The 23,378-nt window shown below is 48.1% G+C and overlaps 1 protein-coding gene across 11 annotated transcripts; it reads left to right on the top strand.

Annotated features, from left to right (window-relative positions):
• The first annotated feature begins 27 nt into the window (after positions 1 to 27).
• On the top strand, positions 28 to 22,479 carry LOC116712882 (uncharacterized). Of its 11 annotated transcripts, none has more exons than XR_004337714.1 (23): positions 28 to 2,201; positions 2,308 to 2,358; positions 3,307 to 3,506; positions 3,580 to 3,622; positions 3,700 to 3,825; positions 3,899 to 4,003; positions 4,822 to 5,040; positions 5,108 to 5,254; positions 5,361 to 5,594; positions 8,263 to 8,481; positions 8,580 to 8,726; positions 8,801 to 8,998; positions 9,065 to 9,277; positions 9,350 to 9,574; positions 9,642 to 9,746; positions 9,824 to 9,961; positions 10,049 to 10,156; positions 10,234 to 10,271; positions 10,750 to 12,973; positions 13,131 to 13,242; positions 20,721 to 21,336; positions 21,951 to 22,119; positions 22,385 to 22,479. XR_004337714.1 is itself a non-coding variant. In XM_032552727.1 (22 exons), exons 1-22 carry the CDS (start codon positions 1,467 to 1,469, stop codon positions 22,051 to 22,053), a joined length of 6,303 nt encoding a protein of 2,100 aa, XP_032408618.1. In that variant the 5' UTR covers positions 28 to 1,466; the 3' UTR covers positions 22,054 to 22,345. The 11 variants fall into 11 exon arrangements, 5 of the variants coding, with proteins under 5 accessions (XP_032408618.1, XP_032408617.1, XP_032408620.1 ...); XR_004337712.1 differs by lacking the exon at positions 22,385 to 22,479 and adding an exon at positions 22,213 to 22,345; XR_004337713.1 differs by lacking the exon at positions 22,385 to 22,479 and adding an exon at positions 22,190 to 22,345.
• Positions 22,480 to 23,378: the final 899 nt, after the last annotated feature.

Raw genomic sequence — 23,378 nt, 5'->3', positions numbered from 1 at the left:
TCTGGTGGAAGGTCATTGGAGGAGCCTCTGCTTCCTTGTGTGACCTCAGAGAGACATCGGGTCAGATATCAGGAGGAGACCGGTCCGGTTCTGGCTCCTCCAGCGGTCCAGATGTTCTGCAGAACAAAGCGGCCTTCATCACCGCATCAGAAACAGACGTACTCTACCTGACCCAGTGGTTCTGTTGCCTCATGGAGCTGCACCTGGTTCTGATGGGTTGGCTGGTTCTTCCTGTTGACGCCACGTCTTTCTGGATCAGAACCGGACGGTTCAGACCCAGCAGCAGTTTTTTAACACTTAATAATTGTGATGTTTTTTAACATCACAATTATTAAGTGACAGGACAAAATTGGTTCAGGATCCAGCAAAATTCAACCAATGAGACATAAAAATAAAGGAAAATATATTTATGATAATAAAAGGACAAGAAGGGTGGGGGGGTGATCAATAAAGGTTAAATAAAAATATCTGAATCAGAGATTGATCAGAATCGCTCATAGATTCTGAGTCCAGCTCCATTACAGGAAGATCGGTCAATCCAATGTGCAGGTAGGTTTTCATACCTTAAAAATGGTTGCCATATTTAATAGTCTTACTTCTATTCTGCATCCAGTAGGTTATTTTTTCTGGGGTCACAGTTTTGATCTCAGAAAGCCATAGTTGAACTGGAAGGGGGGGGGGGGGGGGGGCGTCTGATTTCCATTTTGTTGTAATACATTTCTTAGTAATTGCCAGAAGGACTTCTGTGAGTTTCTTATAATTTGTCTTTAGATTGGAGTTTGTGAAGTTCCCCAATAAACAATTTGAACTGTTAGAATCGTGATGCCAGGAGATTCAGGAGCAGGAAGTCGGGCAACTTCATCCAACTCAGGTCTGCTCAAACGGAATCAGATAGATTTATTCATCTCCACTGCAGCAGCATTTTCACTGAATCTGACCGATACTGCGAGTGGAACCAGTTAAATCAACCTGAGATCATTTTGACCCATGTCAAATTTACTGAAACCAGTAGCATCAGTCTGGAGTCAGAGTGAGTAGTTTACATCTGGGCTGAACCAGTTTGGATCCAGTCTGAATGAATCTGAAACCAGTGTGATCCATTACTAGGGCAAACTGGACCGAGCTAAACGCTGATTGGGGACAGTTTCCAATTTAAGCAGAAGTTAAGCAGAGAACGGAACTGCGCTTCCTCGGTCGACCTGTGGGGGGCAGCATCGCTCTTTTCCACTGATTAATCATAAGAAGAAGAGACGTACCGGAGTGGTAGTGGAATAAACTCGTAAATAAACTTAAATATTTGACATATTCGTTGGTAGAAGCGGCATTTTTTCGGACTGGGGGGTTAGATAAGGGTGCTAAGCTATTGTTCACGGTAGAGCGGCGGGTTAAGCGGCTGCATTTCAGGTTTAAAGTCGGATTGTTGTTAGTTAGCCTGCGGCTAACCTCCTCGGTGTCTCCCTTCCGATATGGGTCGTGGAGACGGACCCACGAGGGACAGGACTCCTCTCGGACCTCCAGGGGAAGACGTACCTCTTTTCGAGATGGGGCCGCCGGGCTGGGGCCCTCCTCCACCAGGAGGTTGGGGACCTCCGCCTCCCGGTGGTTGGGGACCACCGTCCCCAGAAGGATGGGGTCCAAGAGGCCCTCCGCCTCCAGACTGGGACCTTAGGGGACTCGCTCCTCCGGAATGGGGTCGCGCTTATGACTGGGGCCCAAGAGGTCCCCCACCTCCTGATTGGGATCCAAGACTTCACCCACCCCCGGACTGGGACCCCAGAGGCCCCCCACCTCCTGACTGGGACCCCAGGGGTCCCCCTCCTCCAGGTTGGGACCCCAGAGGCCCCCCACTCCCTGACTGGGACCCCAGAGGCCCCCCTCCTCCAGCTTGGGGCCCATATCCTGATGACTGGGTGCCTCCCCCAGACTGGCAGCGACCCCCGCACTGGAGAGGCTGGGGTCCGGAGTGTCCTGACCCATGGGGTCCAGGGGCCGTCTCATCTGTCCCTCCTGTTCCACCTGTCCCACCGGTCCTTCCACCCGGTCTACCCCCACCCGGTCTACCCCCGCCCAGTCTACCCCCTCCCGCTCCTATTGGGATCCCCCCTCCAGACCCTGCGGCCGTCCCGCCCGTCCCTCCTCTGGGCTGCATGCCTCCATTTGGGTTCCCGCCCCCCTTCCCGGCGCCGGTCTGGACCGCGGAGGTGAGGTTCAGAGAGGAACTGGTCCCCAGTGACTGGGTCTTACTGGTTCCAGATCCCTGGCTCTGGTCAGATCATGAGAACTGATTCAATTGTTTTCTATTTTCAGCCAGTGGCGGAGGAGCCGATGCCCAACCCGCCGCCTGACCAACCGGAGTGGGTGAGTCTGGTTCCAACCTGGAGCTCAGAACAGCTCACTGATTGGTCCATTCATCTCTGACCGCAGAATCAGTTTAAAATGGTTTGAAACCACCTTAAACCAGTCAGAAGTCATTAGTCTAATCCAGTGGTTCTTAACCTTTTTTGAGGTACCGAACCCATCAGTTTCATATGCGCATTCACCAAACCCTTCTTTAGTGATAAATAAAAAATTTTTTTTTTCCAAATTCAAGACACTTACTTTATTCTGGCCCCCAAAAATATTTCGGCCCCATAAAAGAATTTCAGAATATTTTTTTACTATTTTACTAATTAAAAATAAATTTGGATTTTTTTCAAAGAATTAAAATTTTTTTAATAACTTAATTTTTTTTTATTTTAAATTTAATTTGTTTTTTGTCATTTTGAATCCACAAAATACTTTTTTGGGGCCAGAATAAAGTATTGCACAAATGACATACCTGTAAATCAGTGAGACTCCTGCTGTTGTTTTTGGGAGACCAGTTCAGAGAGGCGTGGCTTCAGAGAGGCGTGGCTTCACCTTGGCAGGTGCATCTTCAGAGCAAAGTCTGTTCATTTTCTTCTTTTTTTGCTCGACATATTTAGTATGGATTAAAATATTAAGAAAGAAACCACGCAACGTACAACTACGACAGCCGCTGATACTGAGTGCACTAAATTTCCCGCAGCCCTGATTGGCCGAGCAATGTAACATGATCCTCTGCAGCCAGTGGTGGCCAAGCGGGGCGGGTCATCATGACTTTACACAAGTGTGTCTTTACCTCCGTGGCAGAGGCTCCACCGAACCCCTGAGACTGACTCATCGAACCCCTGGGGTTCGATCGAACCCAGGTTAAGAACCACTGGTCTAATCTCTGATTGGTTGGTTTTCTGGCCTCTGATTGGTCGACCACCAGCTTCCTGTTTAGTCTTTTCTTCTCTCCTCCAGATCAAGGCTCTTATTTCTGCTCCACCTGGTGACTCGACTCCAGCCGAGACTAAAAAAGACTCTGAAGCTCCCGCCATCACCAAGGTTGCGCCCCCTGACCCTGCCCCGGCTGCCGCCCCCACACCTCCTGCCGCCCCGAAGCCTGAGCCCAGGTACACGGCCAAGGCGCTGGGGCTGCTAGGAAAGCGAACCTTCGAGAGGTGAGTTGGTTCTGGTGTGGACATCCTCCAGATGTTGGAGCCAGGTGTTTAATCTGAGCGTCTCTGTGTTCAGGCCTCCACCCGGCAGATCCACAGGGATCATCTCCTTCGTCGGGGTGAGGATTCTGTATTGCCAGCCTCTCTGAGGTCCGATGGACCCGGCTAGAACCCGTAACGTTGTTCCTGTCCACAGCCAACGTTCGGCTCCATCGAGAGGGAAGACCTGGAGAAGTTCCAGTTCAGCTTCGATGTCTTCTTTGGGAACCCTAATGCCCTGACGCCCGGCGTCCGGGTCCACTTCACGGCCTGCAAGGAGAAGGTGAGTCTGCGGCGGTTCTCCCCGTGGTCCGGTCAGAACTGCCGTCTGAAGCCGTCTCTGCTTCCCTGGACAGAACCGGGCCGTGGCCACGGATGTGAAAGTGGCTCCGGGGGGAACGGAGAACGTGGACCCGGAGATCTACGAAGCCGTGGTCAGCCAGGCCATCGAGGAGCCGCAGGTCAGTGAGGAGGAGGAGCCGCAGGTCTTCCTTGCGCTGGTTTCCTCTCCAGCAGAAGGTGATTCTGGTCCAGGGAGTCCAGACCAGTTTACTTTCACCCAAACTTTCCTTCTTCTGCTGTCCTGACCAAGGAGCCGAAGCCCATCATGCATTGTTGCAGGTAGCGATAGTGGGTCAGTTCTGGTTCCTTTCTGGCAGCCATGTTGAGCTCATATCTCCCATGTGGTCCATGGATGATGCACTGTACTGCCAGTAAAACTACAAATCTCAAGATGCATCAGTTTTCAGCAACCTGGCGATCCAGGGGTGAGGATGGTGTTGCTTAGCAACAGCTGACTCTGATGACGTCACACTTAGACTCAGCTGATAGTGGGATGTATCAATCAATCAATCAATCAGCTTTATTGTCAATTCCTCTTACATGTCCAGACATACAAGGGAATCGAAATGACGTTTCTCACTATCCCACAGTGATACAAGACAGGGCGTTACTAACACTGAGTAACAATAAAAGACACAGTCTAACTAAAATTATCCTAAACAATTAATAAATAGATGTACAATAACTAGACATATAGCGTAAAAAGTATGTCGTTGCTAAGGTAACAGTGGTGAACTCCCTGAGATACGGTGCGTCCTGCAGGACACCAGGCTCTGCTCACCCACTGCCTTTGCTTTTGCTGTTCCTCTTTAAATCTCTGGCCAAAGAACAAGGTTTGTGGTGGTGGACAGAGAGGCCTTTGGATCTAGAAGATGCATCAGACCCTCTGCGGGTCAGAAGGTCTCTGAGTCTTCAGCTCTGGTTGTTGTCCCCACAGCCCGGCGACCGGCAGTACCCCGGCCAGGTGCACGTGACCCTGGGCATGGTGCGGACCAACCTGGCGTTTGAGAGGAAGGACAGCACCGTGACGCTGCTGAAGGACGATCAGGTGCTCATCAATGTTCTGACCGACATCGTCACGGAGAAACGGCGAGCCACCAACATCAGACCCAAGATCCCTGCCACCTTCGGCTCCACCAGGGAGACCAGGGAGAAGGTGAGGAGGCGCCGCCCAGCTACCCCACCTGCTGTTGAGCTTCTGCTTGATGGTGTTTATCCCGCAGGGCGTCATTGTCAGTCTGAAGGAAAACGAAGGCGTCATTCAGTCAGAAGAACACGGGGAGCTTCAGTTTGAGACCAGAGAGAACTTGAGTGATGTGGACTTCACCGAGGAGGACATCAATGAAGAGGTGGAGTTCACTGTCCTGCCGGTACGCTTCTTTGCTTCCCCAGCAGCTCTTGGTGCTGTAATCATGATTGAGAGCAGGTTTGATTTGTGTTGGACTGTGTTGTGACATTCCTGTGTCCCTGGGTCAGCTGAGAGGGGGGAAGCGGGCCGTCAGGATCAAACGAGTCAAAGAGCCCCTCCTCCTGACGCTCTGTGGTGCCTCTTGCTCCGCCCCCGAGGAACTGGAGCGAACCAATGGGGAGAAGGTCTCTGTGGGCCCCAACCGGACAACGTCCATGTCCAGGGAGGAGTTGGAGCCTCACATGGTGCTGGACTCTGAGCTCTACGAAGGCATCGTCAGCCAGACCATCATCGAGCCCAAGGTAGGCTTTGTCGATCCCAGCTGGCGCTACGGCTTGCTTGGTTCCCTTATGGTTTTAGGCTCTTGAATAAGGTGAACTGCAATGCTTCATTTCCACTGGACGTTTCAGTCCGATGTTTTCAGGAGAACTGCCAGTTTTACTCTCACTGGGCAGGCGGCTAAACCCAAACGCATACTGTAGCGTCAAAACAAACGCAAGCAGTGATTTTCTTCTGGGTGAGGCGACTCCAGACCGTACTGCTGCGGTACAGGTCGGCTGTTTGGTCCACTTTGACCAACCAGTACCAGTACCAGTCAGCCCCGGCTCCAGACGAGTTTAACAGGGGGGCATCTGCTTTCTTGGGGGGGCTAAATGAATCCACGCAGCAACAATAATATGACTCGAGTAGGCCTGTCACTATAGCAAATTTTGCTGAACGATTAATTGTCTCAAAAAATTATTGCGATAAACGATAATATTGTTTGAAGACCTTTTTACACTGATTTAATGGAAATGATGTAATAATGATGCGATTTCCTGCCAAAGATATATACACTTTATTTTCAAAAGAATATTTAACACTGGAACTGATAAACTAAATAAACAAAACAACCAAAAACAAAATAAAATGGATTCTCAGTCTCCATTAACAAAAAAATATACTTGAATAAAAACTAAACAACATAAAGCCAAAGTGGAAATAAATACTGCATTCAACCAAAAGAGTGCAGATTATGAAGTCTGTATATTATGTTGCCCTTCAGTAATAATTAGATTTAAATAGAGAAGATGGGCACATCGACTACCTGATGCAATAGTTCACACTACATGATTTTTTGCTCCTATTTTTCCCCTTACAACAATCTTAGATCATTGGTCTTTCTAAGATTGTGTGGTGTGTTACGGTAGATCGTCGTTGCCGCTCCGATCTAAATCAGGGGTTTTCCCCATTGGGATCTTAACTGAACCTGTTGAATGTGACAGGCGGCTGCGGATTCTCCTCCGTGTTTTCTGAGGGGAAATTACGGAGGGGAATCCCAAACAGCTGACACGGCGCAACCCGAAGTCCAGCGGACATTGGAGATGATATGTGGAAACAACATTAATGTTTATTCAACATGCAAAGAATATAGAAATGACAAGAGGAGGAGTTGCAGCGAAATTGCTACCGCAGTTGATAAACCCGGTAACTTTTCAGCTGTTCTTCGTTAACGTGACGTAAATAGTTTATAATGATTTTCATTCAGTCAGGACTTTACGCTGACACTAGTTACATGCATTGCAGGTAGATTGTAGTAAAGCATTGATTAATGCCTGGTTTTAAAATTAGTTCGCTGAACTTGTAGCCATTATTTTGTGCCCATTGTTGGACACCACACGGCAGGAACGAACCCGATCGAACCGTTATACCTAGGATTTCTGTCGGCTAATGTGTGGGTCTGTCAGGTTTTGAAAATGGGCCGACAATCGGCCGGCAGCTCTAAGATCCTGTCGTCTGCGCTGGGCTTTACACTAAGGAAATGAGGTCAGAGGTCAGTGGAGAGCACCGGAGTTTAGCCTTTTTTCATTCAGTGTCATTAACAGAAAAAGGCCGGAAGAGACGATAAAGCTGATAATTAAAATGACGTCGATAGTTTTAATTTATCGTACGATTAATTGATTTACCGTTTATCGCGACACGCCTAGACTCAAGTAAAATAAAAAGGAACAGTGCAGTAAAACTCTAAGAACCTTTTTTTAAAATGTTACTCAAGTGAATGTAACCAGTACTACCCACTTTTGGACATAGACAACAACAGTAACCTACAGGCTACTAGTTAGTAAGCTTAACGTGCTGTATTGGTGTTAGCTAGTCATCTTTTAGCTAACATTAGCTAGTCATCTTTTAGCTAACATTAGCTGCATCCAACAGCTTTACTGAACTCAGTCGGTTAGTTTGGGGGAAACTGCCAAGTTCTTTGCATTTTGTTGGTTTTCTGCTGGTTTTTTGTTGGACCTGCTGAGCGGCTCTGCGCAGCTGCAGCAGGTCTCCTTCGCTGCTGTGCAGGTGTAAGCTCAGCTAGCATCTTAGCGCTCGTGTTGTGTTTAAAGGCGGCTTGGAAAAACAGGTTACGACTTGTTAACAATGGATTAAACAGATGGATTAAACAGTTTTAACTGCTGAAAAAAGCGACAGAGGACACAGATATGGGAAGTGCAGAAGCCCCTACTGTATCAAATCGATATAGGAAGAACAGAGTCGGCCACTCTGAGGTAAAAACAAACAGCTTCCAGTCCAGGGGGGCACGGCTGAATGTTTGGGTGGGCAATGCCCTCTAATGCCCACCCATGCCGCCGGGCCTGGTACCAGTACTCAGAGGAAACGAGGCATTAGGTGTTGAGGGATGTTGGTGGGTGAGGATGTTAACTGTAGCTAGCTGGTTAGCAGAAGACTGTCCATCTGATGTTTTAGAAAAAAGTTCTGGACTTCCAACAGTCTATTAGTAAAGACGGATAGCAAGAGCTAATGCTATAGCTACATTGGTGCCAGATGACCAGAACTGCAAGCGCAGAAAGAGAATGAGGCTAAATGATGAGCGATTAGAACCCCTGCGTCAACGATCCTGATCCTTTTTTCAGAATGGCACCTGCTACTGGACCATCAGTCTCCTGTATTTCTGGGTATTCTCTTCATATTTCCCTCCTACAGGAGGACGTTCCCGGATATCCGGGTCAGATCGTCGCCAACATCGGCCCCCTCAGGACCAACGTAACCTTTGACCACCGGGACTGTTCGGTGACTCTGCTGAAGAACGACCACGTCCTGATCAACCTGCTGATCAACACCTTGACCAACAAGAGGCGGGCCGCCAACATCCGGCCCAAAATCCCCTTCACCTTCCGCTACACCAAGGAGGTCCGCGAGCAGGTACCGGCCCGGAGTCCGATGGGACTGTTCCCCCTGGAACCGGTACTAAACTGGTTCCACTGCTAAACAGTTAGCTACATGAACTTTGTCTGTTCCAGGGAACCATTGCCTCGCTCAGAGACAAGGAGGGGCTCGTCGGCTCCACTAAGCACGGCACCTTGCCCTTTGACCTCTGCGAAAACTTCAGCGATGCAGAATTCGACTCTGACGATGTGGGGAAAGACGTGGAGTTCACAGTGACCACGGTGACAGTAAACTGACCCGAACCGACCCGGTCCCGGCAGCCAGCAGAGGCTGACCCGTCGCTCTGTTCCTGCAGGAGAAAGCCCAGGTCAGAGCGATCCGGCTGAGGAGGATGAGGAGGAGCAAGGCGGCCAAAGACAAGATCCTGCAGGAGCAGAAAACCCGCGAGCTGGAGGAGCGCCAGAGGAGGGAGGAGGAGCGCAGGCAGGAGGAGGAGGCAGAGAGGAGGAGGAAAGAGGAGGCGGCTGCTGCTCTGGCAGCAGCCAAAGACAAGGTGAGCTGGAGCAGCAGGTGGCGCTGTGGGGTCGGTACCTGGGCTAACTGGGCTGCTGGTCTGCAGTGGACTCCGTTCGGCGTCAGGTACAGAGTCGCCGACTCCATGCTGGAGGTCAGCAGGGAGCGCTTCCAGGGCACCGTGCTCAAAGCCATCTGCAGGAGCCCTCCCAAGGAGCCGAGGGAGGAGCAGGAGGAGACGCAGGAGGCAGATGTGAAGGAGGAGGAGATGGTGGCGAAGGAGACGAAGCCGGTGCAGGAGGAGAAAAGAGGCATTGAGGTTTGGAAGGTGGAGCAGCCGCGAAGGTTTTGGTTGGAGTTCTGGAGACAGAACGTCCCGTTTCTGTGTCAGCAGGTCAAGCAGGAGGAAACGGAGGACGGCGAGCAGCAGGAGGCGACGGGACCGACTGGGAGGAAGGAGATAAAGCAGGAGGAGGAGGAGCAGCAGATCGGGGCCCCCAGCCCGCCGGCCCCCGAGGTGGGTCGGCTGGTGATGACCGTGGACGGCCGGCAGAAGCAACTGACCTTTGGCCCCAATGACCTGCTGACCCTGGCCACCATGCTGGTGGGAGACAAGGTGAGGAGCGGCCGTGTCGGGACGCTGAGCGGCGGCTGGAGGAGTAACGGATTGTTTCCTCCTGCAGGTCCGCTTCAGCCTGGCCACGCACCGCCTCACCAAGGAGGAGCGCGCCACCTTCATTGAGATCCTCCCCGACTCCTTCGAGGAGTCCATGGAGCAGCGGATGCACGTGAGGCCCCCTGTCCTTGTGGAGGCGCACCCCCTGTCCTCCTGGAGGCCGGTCTGACACAATGCTTCTCTCCTCAGGGCATTGTGATCGAGTTCTCTGAGGACTCTGGTCTCATCAAGTGTTCGGAGAACCCTCAGCTGTTCTTCAAAATGTCCGAGGTGGTGGAGAAGAAGAAGCTGGAGCTGAACGAGAAGGTGGAGTTCAGCGTCGTCCCGGTCAGTCCTGCTACTCCGTTTGGCTAGCTTTCAGTCCACAGTGAACAATCCTAAGATTTTTCTGAAAGTGTCTTGGTGATTATGAAGCATCTGACAGCAGACGGAGGGAAGCAGGCCATCAGGATCAAACGCTTCACGGAGAAAGTTTTTCTCCCGGTTCGCAAACTGAGCGGTGTCGGAGCAACCAAAGGGAAGGTGAGCTCCTCTGCATTGTTTGCACTAAGCAGAGATTGGTTTTCACCTCCAATGCTAATCTTCCTCTGGTTTTGTAGATGACCATCAAGTTGGCAAAACCCCCAGACGGAGCTGAGTGAGTAAATGTCCCTGTTCTTCACATCTTCTCATGATGTGGTTTAATCTGCAAACGGGATCAGGGACGAAATCTCTGAGTGCACAAATGTCATTTTGAGGGAGAGCAGCTAGCACAGCTAGCAAGCCGTGTTTTGAGAGTGAGCAGTAAAAATTTGGAACTAAAAGAAAACCTCCTCAACTTCAGGCACTTCAAGTTCTAAAGATTTGGCCACATTGTTTTGTTTTGTTTTCATTATTATACCTAAAGACATACTTAGCAGATCATTTTTGGTCAACAGAAAGAGGAATATGATTTTTTTTTTTATTCTGTGTTTTCCAATACAAATGTTACCTACCACTGAACGATAAACATTCAAGATAAAATACTTTGATTAAATTAGCAGTTTGGTGCAAAGGTTAAGATCAGAACTGGTAGTTGGGAATTTGTTGACTTATGTGCAAACCCCAACCCTGTCTGACCTCTGTTAACGTTTCAGAAACCAGAAACCAGAGGCAGACAAACAGAAGGCCGTGTTTAAAACGATAAAGAAGGACACCAGCATCTCCCGCCACAAGTACCGTCGCAGCCGGAGTAAGGAGAGGAGCAAAAGTCGGAGTCCATCCAAAGATCAGTTTGGCCGCGTGGCGAAAAAGAGACGCAGCACGAGCGTCGAACGAGAACGCAGCAGCAGATACAGACGAAGCCGAGAGAGGTCGAGCAGGCGCAGCCGGAGCCGCAGCGGCAGCCGCAGCAGAAGCCGCAGCGGAAGTCGCAGCAGAAGCCGCAGTAGAGAGAAAAGCTCCAGGAAGAGGAGCAGGTCCAGCAAAGAGCACGAGGACAGCCACCGCAGAAGGCTGAGCCCACCACCACGGCGAGGCGCGGTGGTAGATACCGAGCTGGCAAGGAAGAAACGAGAGCTGGAGGAGCTTAACGAGATGATCGCCTATAAGAAGTCTCTGGTTGACCCCAGGGGGCTGGAGCCTGGAGGCAGGACCTGCATCGACTACGACCACGGCAGGATCAGCATGCCTCGCTCAATTCTCAAGAAGCGCCCAGAAGAACCAGATTACATCCGGCCTCCCTATGATGACCCTTACTATGACCGCCCGTACGGTCCGTTCCCAGGCCGCCGCTATGGCGAGCCCTACAGCGACCCGTACCCTCACCCGTATGCAGACCGGCCATACGCAGACCGACCGTACGACAGCCGTCTCTATGGTGACCCTCCCTATGGCGGAGCCCCTTCTTCCAGCCATCGCTACACTGATCGGTATGACGTGTACAATGAGCATTACGACAGTCACTTCTACGACCCCGCGTACAGGGAACGTCCCTACGATCCTTACCCACCAGTAAAACGAAGTAGATCTCCAGAATCTCGTATCTCTTCCCCACATTCTCCACCTAGCCAAGATGCTGACATCTCTGCTAAATCCTTGACTCACTCAGTCTCCACTTTCAGACCTCCGTCTCCCATTGACTCTCCTCCAAAAACACCTTCTCCCAAACGAAAGTTCACAACTCCCCCGCAGTCCCCTCCAGCTCAGAAACCCCCTCTGCACCGATTCCTTGACATGCTCAACAAGAAGACGGTTGCTGAGAAGACCTCGGAACCGTTGGATATTACAGACGACCTCCTGCCTCATGAGCGAGCCCTTCAGGATGGCAAAGGCTTCTCTAGTATTGTAGGTCTGGCTCAAGAGCGCCCCAGCAGCAGTCTGGTCCATGAAGTGGAGATCAAGCAGCCAAACTCCAAACAACCCTCTGTGGAGAAAATGGGTGATGGTCAGAATCCAGAACCCTACGATAAGATACAAAGTCTGCTGCGTTCAATTGGCCTCAAGCTGAGCTCTGGAGAGGTTTCCAAACTGGCCAGTAAAGCTCAGGAGAAAACCTTGAGCTTCAAGTCGTCATCGATGGAAAGAGAGACGTTTCCTAAGGAAGAGTTGCGGAGCGGCAGGACTGGTTCTGTGGAAATGGATCATATCCATTCTCCCTCTCCTGCCAGATCTTCCAGCATTGAACCGCTCAGCAATCCGAAGCCGGTCGTTTCGGAGTACGAGAAATTCTTTGACCAACATGAGTTTGAAGAGCGAAAGAAGGCGCAACATCTGCAGAGCCATACCAAGACGACAGGGAGCGCACCGCCCACCGTTTCCTCTCCAAAGCCTCCTCCGGGGCCGCCTCCTGCCCACTACCAGCACCCAACCCCCCCACTCAACTGGCCTCTTGGTATCACCGCCACATCCCACGGCCCTGATGCCCCAGCTGCAGCCGCCCAGCCCCACCCCAGGCTGCTGCGCCCCCCAGGCCCTCCACCAGGGCCTCCTCCACGGCGCCAGGCACAGCACCTTCCTGGCCCTCCGCCCCAGCGTCCAGCTGGACTGCCTCCTTTCACGACAGCCTCCACTCATACGGTTCTTCCGTTCATTGGCCAAGCCAGTCCTGCTTCAGCCGCCAGTGGAGCCACCTCCTTACAGCTCGCACCCACTCCCACCGTGACACCAGTAACCTCAAGTCCTTCAAGCTGCGACCAGTCGCCCATGTCTACCACGGTGGTGCGCTGCTTGAACCTGATTGAGACTGTGAAGTCTCTGAGCACCCCGCCGCCAGCCAAACCTGTTAAATCTGTCCAGTTCAGCTTACCCTCAGTGTCGTTCAGCAGCTCGCCGCCCTCACTGGAGACGGACGACGACATCAAGGCCAAGCAGAAGGAGAAGGTAAGATCAGCAGAGTCCTAGTTGACGCTCTCAAGCCCAGGTTAGCCTGTAAAACACCATAAAGAAACAGCATCTATCTTTACAAGTGGCCAAGGTTTCTAGGAAGATGCTGTTCTTGGCTTGGTAGATTGCTAAAGATGTGGTGCTTGTGTCACAGCTGGATTTGTATAATCAGAGGCTTCTGGAGAAGAGGGAACAGGAGTACAAAGAGAGGCTTACCCTCAGGAGACAAGGAGAGAGGAGCAAAGAGGGTCCGCCGGTCCCGGCAGGTAAAACATCTTCTTTATTTACAGACATGCTTAACTAGCAAGGAATCATGTAATAGTTATGATTACTGTCCACCTCAAACAGTACCTGCATGCTGTAGTCGGTGCTGCTGTCTTTTTGTTCAACCAAAGTGCTGCTTTTCGCTGTTTCCTGAAGACTTCAGTCATCCAGGTTCTTCCAAGAAGGTCCGATGTAACTGACACGTCTGTCTTCAGACATGCTCAGGTCATTCACAAGATGTCAAGTTTAGACACCCTTCATTGGGTGAGTTTATGTAAACATGACTTTAGCAAGGTCCAAGTCAAGAAACCAGATTATTACAGACATGGATTTGTGTAACCATGCCCACATTACCTAAACATGTCTGTTAGCACGATTCTGCCGCAGCAGTAGAATTTTTACATTTAAGGGCATGTGGTTGTTTTCCATCTATGAGAGACCAAGAGATTTTTGCATGCATGTACAGCTCTACATGACTTCAATGCCTGGAACATGAGCAAAGCGTTGGTTCAAGCTCATGGAGCCACAGACCTGTGGCTAAGACGATGGTCAGCAAGTCGTTAGCCGGATCTAATGCGTCGCCTCTTCGAGCAAGCAAAGAAGCCGACTGCGAGCTCAACTCTACAAATAAAGTGCTCTGTTCCTCTGCACCTGGTGACCCACTGGTCAATAAGGAAGGAGTCGGACTTCAGATTAACGTTTAATAGAAATGAGGAGATCCAGTGTGTTGGGTGTAAAACTTCCAGTTACCCCAACTTTCAAACTGACAATATTCAGAAGTCGGCTATAGAAACTTAATTCAGGAAGTTTTTTTTCGTGTCAAGCTAAACCTCAAACAGCTAGTCACTGAGGTGCAGATAGACTGTTTTTAAGCTAGATGTTATTTAAAGCGGAAGTTCGCTCCATGGTCACTGTAGGCGCATCCTTCAACTTCTACAGGCTGATACTGAGGATGGAACATGTTCGTGTCATTAAGACGTTTCATCGGTGACCTTCTTTTTCAGGTTAGGACCTTGGTGAAGATAGACTAACGATGCCCTGACCTGCTCCCAGGTTATCCACTCCATTCCCATCAAGGCTTTTAAGTGATTGGTATGGGATTCCCTGCTGAGCCCCAGTATCTGTGCTGGTCTGTGATTATGTCATCTGCATCACTACAGAGAGCTTCAGCCAGTTGTTACAAACCGCGGCCGACTTCTGGTGCGAGTTAGTGTGACGGACTTTGCACATGATTTCATTGATCTGACAAAGTTGGAGTTTCTCCAGTAGTGGATACCTGCCGCTAATTTGCTAATAGCAGAACTTATTTGTCATTTAGTGCTTTAGTGTTTTTGCTAACTTTGAAAACATTTATTTCCAGGTTCTGAAATGCTAATTTACTTGCCTGTTTTGTAAACTTTAAGTTAAAGTTTGACATCTGTGTTGACATTTAGTTATTGACTGCTGTTAGCATGTAGCATTACAGTTAACAGTTTAAAATCTTCTGATGTCCTGTTTAGACTCTGCTAAATATGGTGTTGGTATAGCTCTTTAGCATTAGTGGAACTAATATTAGTGCTTTTTGGTTAGTGCAACAAGCTTTCTAGTTAGCGGTGCCCACCATTGAGCTTCTCCAACAATTAGCATCTTTCATAATGTTCCATAATGCCAGCAGACTGTATCAGGCCCTGTGGCTCCTGATCTGACTGTGTAGGAGAGAGAATAACCCATTAATAAGGACGACCCTGTAAAAGTTGGGGACCATAGTCTGGTTTTCACTGCAGCTGCTGCGGTCCCTTGCATCCAGGAGTTCCTCCATGCTAGCTTCATCTACCAAAGCACCAGCTGGCTAACTCTAAGGTGGGCAGATGGGCCGCATCGAGCTTTGAAGTCTTCAGGGTTGCCCCCCAGCGGTGACTGAGTGCAGACACTTCTGATGATCTCCCTGAATGTAATGTTTGATGCGCACCGAATCAGAAACAAACCCTCGGCTTTGACCAGGATCACTTCTGCAGAAAAAAGATCTCGTCGTCATCTTCCCGCAGCTTTAATCATTTTGGGACCTCAGCGTTTCGTTGCTCTCTGTAGCACTCTGTGTGCTACCAACCGGTCATGACGCTTACCACAGGGAGAATCTCGGAGCGAAATGCGGTTGATGTTTTAGGCTGAAGATGTGCTCCAGGACTTGGTGAGGCCTGGAGGGCAGCATGGCTTTTTGTAGACATGGCTTTATGAGTGCAGGGTTCAGTCAGATAACTAGGGATGCTCACTTAGAGCGAGCTAGTTGTTGGTCTCCTGCTGTTACTTTCTCAACATTGCAGAGTAAGGCTAAGAGCAGAAAGCTACATGTGAATATTAGCATCACCTGTTAGAGTAATTCATCACTTGCAGCTTAGATCTCACTGACTTTCTGGTAAACATTAGAAGCTAAAGCTAAATCAGATTTATGAAGGGCTTAAGTCTGTTTGAATTAAAGAACCTGATGTATTTCTGGGTCGGATCTGTTCATTCTTAACATAAAAGCCATGTTGATAAAAGCCTTGTGGGTTCCTGCGGTCCCTGTTCTTCATGTTTTCACCGGATGTTGCGTTTTGTTTGTGGTGCGTCTTTCAGACAGGTGCTAGTAAAGCCCATCCGGGTAAGTTCACTTCGGTTCTGTTTTCTTCAACCATCTAGCAAGACGTTGCACCAAAACATCTTTAGTCTTTATAAAGCTGATGAACAGTAAGTAAAACCCACCAGACTGTATTAAGGGTCGTGGTAATTTGTTCTGTCCGTTAGATTTAATTCAGTTTCTGTATCAGGTGGAAAATGTGTAGCTGCTAAAAGCCTTAATTGGTGGAAAAGGCTGAACAAGTGACATGTCTCTGCTGTACTCCTCATTTCTAAACGTTTAGTTTCATATTTAGAGATTTGACCCGCCTTTGTGCCGCAGAACCAGCCAACAGAACCGTATAGATTTAAGAGTCTTTATGCTAGAAGTATCAGTTAGCTGTAATGTTGAGTAGTTTGAGATAAAAGTGTGTAGATTTTCACCAGGATCTTCTTCTCTACAGCTATAATTCACTGTAATTGAAATAGAAAGTTTTATCTGTATTTTTCAAACAGACCATAGTTATCAGAATAAGTCAGGATCTCGGTTGATTGTCGTCGGCGTTCCCGTCGGTACAGCCGCTAGTCTGATATCACCTCAGGTTAAGCTAACCTTTATTAAAAAGGTTTTCCTAACTTTGTGACTTTATAAGTCTGCAACTTTTCCATGTTGTGCTGAGAATTTCTATTGTTTGCATCCTCAGGTTGAGCATCCACATTCCCAGTTTAGACCAAACTGGTCCAGTATGGAGTTTAGCAACTGAAATGAAAATCTGTTCACAGTGATGAACAGAGGCAGCATTTAAACACAGACCCATCTAATGGTTTTCTGTCTTTTCTCTTCAGGCTGGTAGACTTTAATAGAAACTTTGTTTGGTCCAGAAGGCGTTAAACTAACCCACAGACTGGAGAAAGGAAAATTCATGCCAGTGTTTTGGGGATTTGGTGTCATGGGGCCAGATGTTAGTGAACCTCTACTTCACTGTGTTGAGATCGGTTCCTGTTTCTACTTCATGGATGGATCCTTGGGCCGCGCTGAGAGGAAGGAACCTTGGCAGGAGTCGGTCCTCAAACCTCCTTAGCAGGGGTCTTGGAAAGTTTCCGATGTTTAGTCGGCCGCCCTCTGTGGCGCTCAGCTGATTTTGACGTTCCGGTGGGGTCCGTCCTCCAGCACCCGGCTCTCTGACGACGGATCGGCCCTCCGAAGCCGCTGGGCCCGAACTGAACCCGAATGCAGGCTGCTCTGAGACCAGGGTGGATTTTACATTTATTGACATGAAGAACTCCCTGCTTGATGACATTACCCCCAAATCCTCTTTTCTGAATCGATTAAAACCCGGGGCATTTCCTGAACAATGAACATTAAACAAATGACACCTTTAGGTACAGACCTGAGCACAGCTTGTTCACTGACGCATCCTAGGTCTAAAGTTGCTCTTTTGGTTAGATAGCTAATAGAAGTTCATTTCAGTTCTACAAACAAAGTACTGGACCACGAGCAAACCATCAGAGCCAGATGAGGAGGAGCAGACTCGTTTATTGGCAAAGAAACTCGTTGTGCTGAACCTTTAGACATTAAAACATGATGTTCTTCATGGTTGCTTGACTTTTTGCGCGTCACATTTCAACGTCTGAACTTTACCTAAAGGATGTGGAGCCAACCTAGAGACGGCAGGTAAAAGTCTCGCGGTGCTTTTCCGTATTTGCGGGATTATTTGAAGGTTTCATAACTTGATTAAAATGACAAACTTTGCTGAGTGACGTTTTTTCTTGACGGTAAAGGTAGGTGACTGTTTTGATCTCCTAAGCTAAAGTAAAACTTTTGCTCTAAACTTGAAGCTATGAAACATTGAAACCTCTTTACATTCATTACTCAACATTTTTTTCACATTAGAAGCTGTAGTGTTGAGGATTTAAAATAAAATCTCTTTATGTAGTAAATATTATTTACATAGAAATGTTTTGTATGAGCTAGTGACTTTTAACCTGTAGAAACAGATCAGGAGAAAACATTCAACAGTTTAGACAGGAAACCCTGCAGGTTTTCTCAGTTTCCTGAACTCAAGACGCCAAATCGAAACGATCGGTCCCTTATCTCAAATCGAAACGATCGGTCCCTTATCTCAAATCGAAACGATCGGTCCCTTATCTCAAATCGAAACGATCGGTCCCTTATCTCAAATCGAAACGATCGGTCCCTTATCTCAAATCGAAACGATCGGTCTGTTATCTGGCCTCGGTAGAAGTTGATGCCATGCTGGAGCAGGGATGGGCAGTTGCAGTACTGTCTGTTAGCATAAAATAATTTTGATTCTTGCATAAATTTAGATTTATTTTAGTTTATGACCAACTCATCAATATGTTTGCAAACCGGAAAACTAAAAAGTATTGTTGGTATTTTTATTTTTTTCTGTTTGTGGAGCTTCACCTGCAGTAACATTCAGTCGCAGCCAGAAACACTGGAAGGGTTTTAAATACAGTTAGCGTTGGCCTTATTGCTATAAATGCCAAAACATCAGGGGCCTCATGTATCAAACACTGCGCAGCTTTCACACTAAAACTCAGACAAATTTAGAAAAAAACTCCAGATGCATGAAGCCGAGCTGCCTTTCCTTTATTCATCCTGATTTACAGGAAACAGAGCAGCTGCTGCTCTGCCTGTCGCCTCCATAAATACATATTAATGTAAATTGTATAAATACCAGGAAGTCGCCATGTGAAGCCGTAATCATGGCAACGCCCTTGTTTGTAGCAGAATAAGTATCTATAATAATAATATAGTTTATTTAAAAGTTGCTTTCAGGGCACATAAGGTCACCTCACAAAAATCAAACTAATACATTTTAAAGAAACAAACTCCAAATGAATCCTAAAGATCTCAGAGCAGACGCTGTTGGAGCAGCAGAGCGATCAGCCGGGATTTAAACGTTTCTTCTGAATCCAGGAATCATGAGCAGAAGTTACATTTACAGAGTCCAGATGGAGGATGGCTGCAGCTGGACCGGTACCAGTACCGGTACCTGCTTTAAGTTCTGCTCAGAGCTCCAGGATGATCAGTCTGGATGAATCTAAACGCTCAGAAACCAGCAGATCAATCTGATCTCTGATCAATGGCTCCATGTTCTCCATCAGAGCCAAAGCTCCTCAGGTAGCGGCTCACCTTGATGCAGCTACTGATATACCTGGGATTGTCTCCACACCTGATCACCTTCAATAATCAAACTGTTTGATCAGCCCTGGTTTCTCTCTAGTGCACAGGTGTCAAACTCCAGTCCTCGAGGGCTGCTGTCCTGCAGGTTTTAGATGTGCCACAGGTACAAAACACTTTAATGAAATGGCTTAATCACCTCCTCCTTGTGTAGATCAGTTCTCCAGAGCCTTGATGACGTAATTATTCTGTTCAGGTGCTGCAGCAGAGGCACATCTAAAAGTTGCAGGACAGCGGCCCTCGAGGACTGGAGTTTGAGACCCCTGCTCTAGTGAGAATAAATAGATGCATTCAGACGATGAGTTTCATCTTTATGAGACACAAACTGAGCAACATGATTATTTACATTGAGGTTTTCACATCCTTTATTTCTCTTTTCTTTATTGTGTGTTAGCTTATTGTCTGAGGATAAATGTGGTTCAGTTTCATCGTTTAAACACTAAAATATTAAAATCATAAAATCATGGGGTTTGATGCTTCCTGGTCTAAATAACTGAATCAGATTTCAGTGGATTTATGTGAGTTTTGACTTTTTGTAGTTTGATAATGTCCAGATAGTTTGTGTGGCTGCCGCACATTTTCACAGCAGGGAAAAAGTTTGCATATATTTATATGCTACTTTCATTTTCATACATGCCGATTTGTGCGTAAAATATGGCGCCGCACATGTTTCGTGTATACGTCGATGTCAACTTGAGGTCCTGAAGCTGAACTGCTCATCCCTGCAGCAAAGGAGAGAATTCAAGCAGTAACTGAGTTGGGTTGGAGGCCGCTGAGACCTGCAGGACGTTGGAGGGGAACTTTACTGTGATCTGCACCCACTTATTTCTGTAACGCTCCAGATTGATTTCACAAAGATCTATTAACTATTAACTTAATAGCACAGCGGTCCACCATCTTTCACATCTTCTGACTGTGGAATAAAACCAGTTTCTACCTGGACCGACCAGAACGGCGGCAGCAACAGGGACAGCATCCAGAGTCAGTTGCATTCTAATTTAGTCTGACTTTTGAAACAAGTTTCTGTGTTGAAGGGTTAGTGACAGTAGCAGCTCCTGTAGTGGCTTCATCTAAGAGAAGCCTGCAGGTTGTACATGATATGCCATGCAAACCAGAGAGCATGAAGATCCACAGCAGTAGCTGTGGATCACGAATACTTGGAGAGTAGTAGGAGAAAGCAGCATGGTCACTTTGTCCTCCACAGCCTGTAGCAGCAGAGCCACAGAGTCAGATCAGGATAATCTCAGCCAGTCTATCAGTTTTATCAGAGCGGAAAGGTTTAAGCCTCGACCTGGTGTCTGTCTCACATCCCAAACTGGGAGCTGAAGGATCTGCTCTTTGATCCTCTAGAACCAAAGGTACCCCTGCAGTCTGACAGCAAAATATCACAATTAGCCAGAACAGCTTGGAGGCAGTAGTTGGTAGAGTGTTGATGTTCGGTCGCTCTGTGAATGTTGGGGTCAGTTGTAATGCATTTTTATTCCAAAACAATAATGCATTCTAATATTATGCATACAAGATTGCATCATTGAACATGTTTCTGTTCGCCTGGCCTCGGATCGTCTCGTTGCAGCCGTCCAGATTAACAGACTCTAGTGGATCTTTGTGAAAGCAGTCTGCGGTGTGATCTGAGACACGTTACGATCATGTCTGTCAGATGATCCTCTCTGACTTCCTGAACTGTCCTGTTCTTATCTTTAGGTAAACCAATCAGTAGCGAGCCCAAGAACGTTTGGATCTGTGGTCATTCACTTGTGTACTGGGCCGAGTCGCGGGCCAAGTCTCCAGAGGTAGGTATGCAGCTGGGCATGGACCCCAACAAGGTGACCATCTGGTGGAAGGGTATCCAGGGCATGACCTGGTCCCAGCTGTTGCCCCAGCTCCACCAGCTGAAGATCACCTGGCCCAACCCGGACGCCCTGATCGTTCACCTGGGAGGGAACGACCTGAGCACCGAGAGCCCCACTAACCTGCTGGCCTCCGTCAAGAAGGACATGGCCTCCATACGGAGCATCTTCCCACACTGCCTCCTGGTGTGGTCCGACATCCTCCCTCGCCGGGTGTGGCGTCACTCGCCAGACAGCTATGAAGTGGATCTGGTTCGCACCACTGTGAACCGCAGAATCCACAGCATTGTGTCGGATTTGGGCGGCATCTCAGTGAACCACGACAACATCCGGTGCGGCACCAACACGGGGCTGTACCGGGGTGACGGCATCCACCTGTCGCCTAAAGGCATTGATGTTTTCAACCTGAACCTGCAGGAGTTTCTGGAAAAGTGGGAGCTGGAGGTGAACTCCCCGAAGGCTCCAGGGGTGTAGGCATCATTCTTTCTTTCACGGTTCTTATGTCACCAGTAGCTAGCTAGTTCAGATGAATATAATTGATGCTCATAAGGGCAGTTATGTTGTAGTTTGACGGTAGAACAGTTTCATTGTCAGTTGAAATATCCCATCATTGTTATTAATTTTATATGATTTTCAGCAGAAGTGTCTCCAGATGATCCTGAAGTTTCCTATGCAGGAAGTCTTCTGGTTTTCTTGTAAAACTGAATAAAATCATTTAATCAAAGTAAATCAAGTTTCTCAATGAAATGAGTTTTAGGAAAATGTAAATCAAAACTGTTCTGAATTGGTGTCAGTTTAATAGTTTACAGTTGGCTGAGCATTGTGAGATGAGAACATCTGATGTTCTCTGGTTCATTCATCAGCAGAACCTCCGGGTCTTTTTTACCAGATACTTCCCTGTAAATAAAACTCACTGCCTCTCATTTCATCAACTCTTCCTTTATGATTACAAGGGACATACTACATTATAGCTGCACAGTGGGCTAAATTCATTTGACCCCCAAAAACCACATCTGGCAGCAAAGGGAGACGTCATAAACTGTAGTGGATTAAATGTATTGTTTGGGTTTTCATCGACCTCTAGATATGTCGAGTGTAGAAGTTATAGAGCAAATGTCTGGCAGACGGCAGTCAGAACTGCAGACTCTGATGGAAGACCCCGGTGTTTAGCCCTGAAGAAAGCATGAAGGCAGAGCAGCAGGACCTCCGTCCGCTCAGGACGACCCATCAGACCGTCACATCCTGGAGACTCTGTGAGTAAAACCCAGTCCAACAGAACCCAAGAGCGAAAAGCTGAAAGGTTTTTAGCTGCTTGGGTTTTAGGTGGATTGTGTTTGTCCATGCAGATCAGAGCTGATGGAGCATCAGAGCACAGATCTGCAGCTGAAGGCAGTGTGTGCTGCTTCTGGGTCACAGCTACACAAACACACCTGGACTAAAGTTCAAACTACAGCAATAATCTGGGTTATTTTTTTTAAAGAAAAAATATCGGCGTCATTTGTTTATAAATGTATGCAGACTGCACAGGTGGAGGTAAACCCACAGAGTCCAGCAGAACCTCGGGGAGGATGAGCTGATGGTCCGGTTCAGAGGCCATTGCTGCCAGGCGGAGCAGGCAGCTGAAGGAGCAGCAGCTTGTCCTGCTCTCTCCCTTCTTTACTGATAACTTTGCCTGAGCTACTTTTAAAGTGACAGTTTTTATAGTTATATTCACATTTTCGACATCATAACTGGATTACTACAAACCTAAGGACTGGGGGATTTTCTTACTTTTATTTTTACCTTACTTTTCTTCATTTCCAAGTTGAACCAGGACAAAATGCCTCCGGCCGACCCCAAGGACATTAGCAGTATTATACAACGACTTCAGTCTATAGAAATGAAGATCAAACAGCTGGAGGTTAACTTTGAAATCAACACTAACTGTGGAAATCAGACAACTCTTCCTCAAATCAACGGAGAGGTTGTACGCCTCGCATCAAGCAGCTCACCCTGGAACGCTCTGGGTGCCAAGCCGAAGCAAACGTCTCACACCGCAGATCCGATGAGGCGACTGACAGGGAGAACCCTCACCTGGACGAATCAGCGTGGCCGGCTCTGAGCCGAAACCCACCTTCAACCTCAACACCTGCTCCACCAAAGAAAAACAAACAAGCAGCTGCAACCAAAACTGTTCCACCGACCTCGCTCCCAAGGACAGAGCGACCAGCCTGGGCCTCAAAACATTCTGACTCTGTGGGAATCCCACTGAAAAACAGATTTTCTGTACTCCAGCCTGAGCCTCTGAGTGAAACCTCGCCTTCAAACATCAACAATGAGGCAAGTCTAACACATCCAGCCCCCAAAGCCCCAAAGGACAAAGCGGCTACCAGGAAAACGAAAGGTATGCCAAAAGTGCTTATTGTTGGAGATGAGGCAGTAAATGGAATCAGTCACATTTGCAATCTCAAGAAAACGAGAATGATTTCTTTTCCTGGTGACACTGTATCTGATTTAACTCGTAAAGTTCTTT

Source organism: Xiphophorus hellerii, chromosome 22 (genome assembly GCF_003331165.1).
Source record: "Xiphophorus hellerii strain 12219 chromosome 22, Xiphophorus_hellerii-4.1, whole genome shotgun sequence".
NCBI classification, from domain to species: Eukaryota; Metazoa; Chordata; class Actinopteri; order Cyprinodontiformes; family Poeciliidae; genus Xiphophorus; species Xiphophorus hellerii.
The sequence above is the reverse complement of the archived record's forward strand: the minus strand, read 5'-3'. Positions and strand labels throughout refer to the sequence as shown.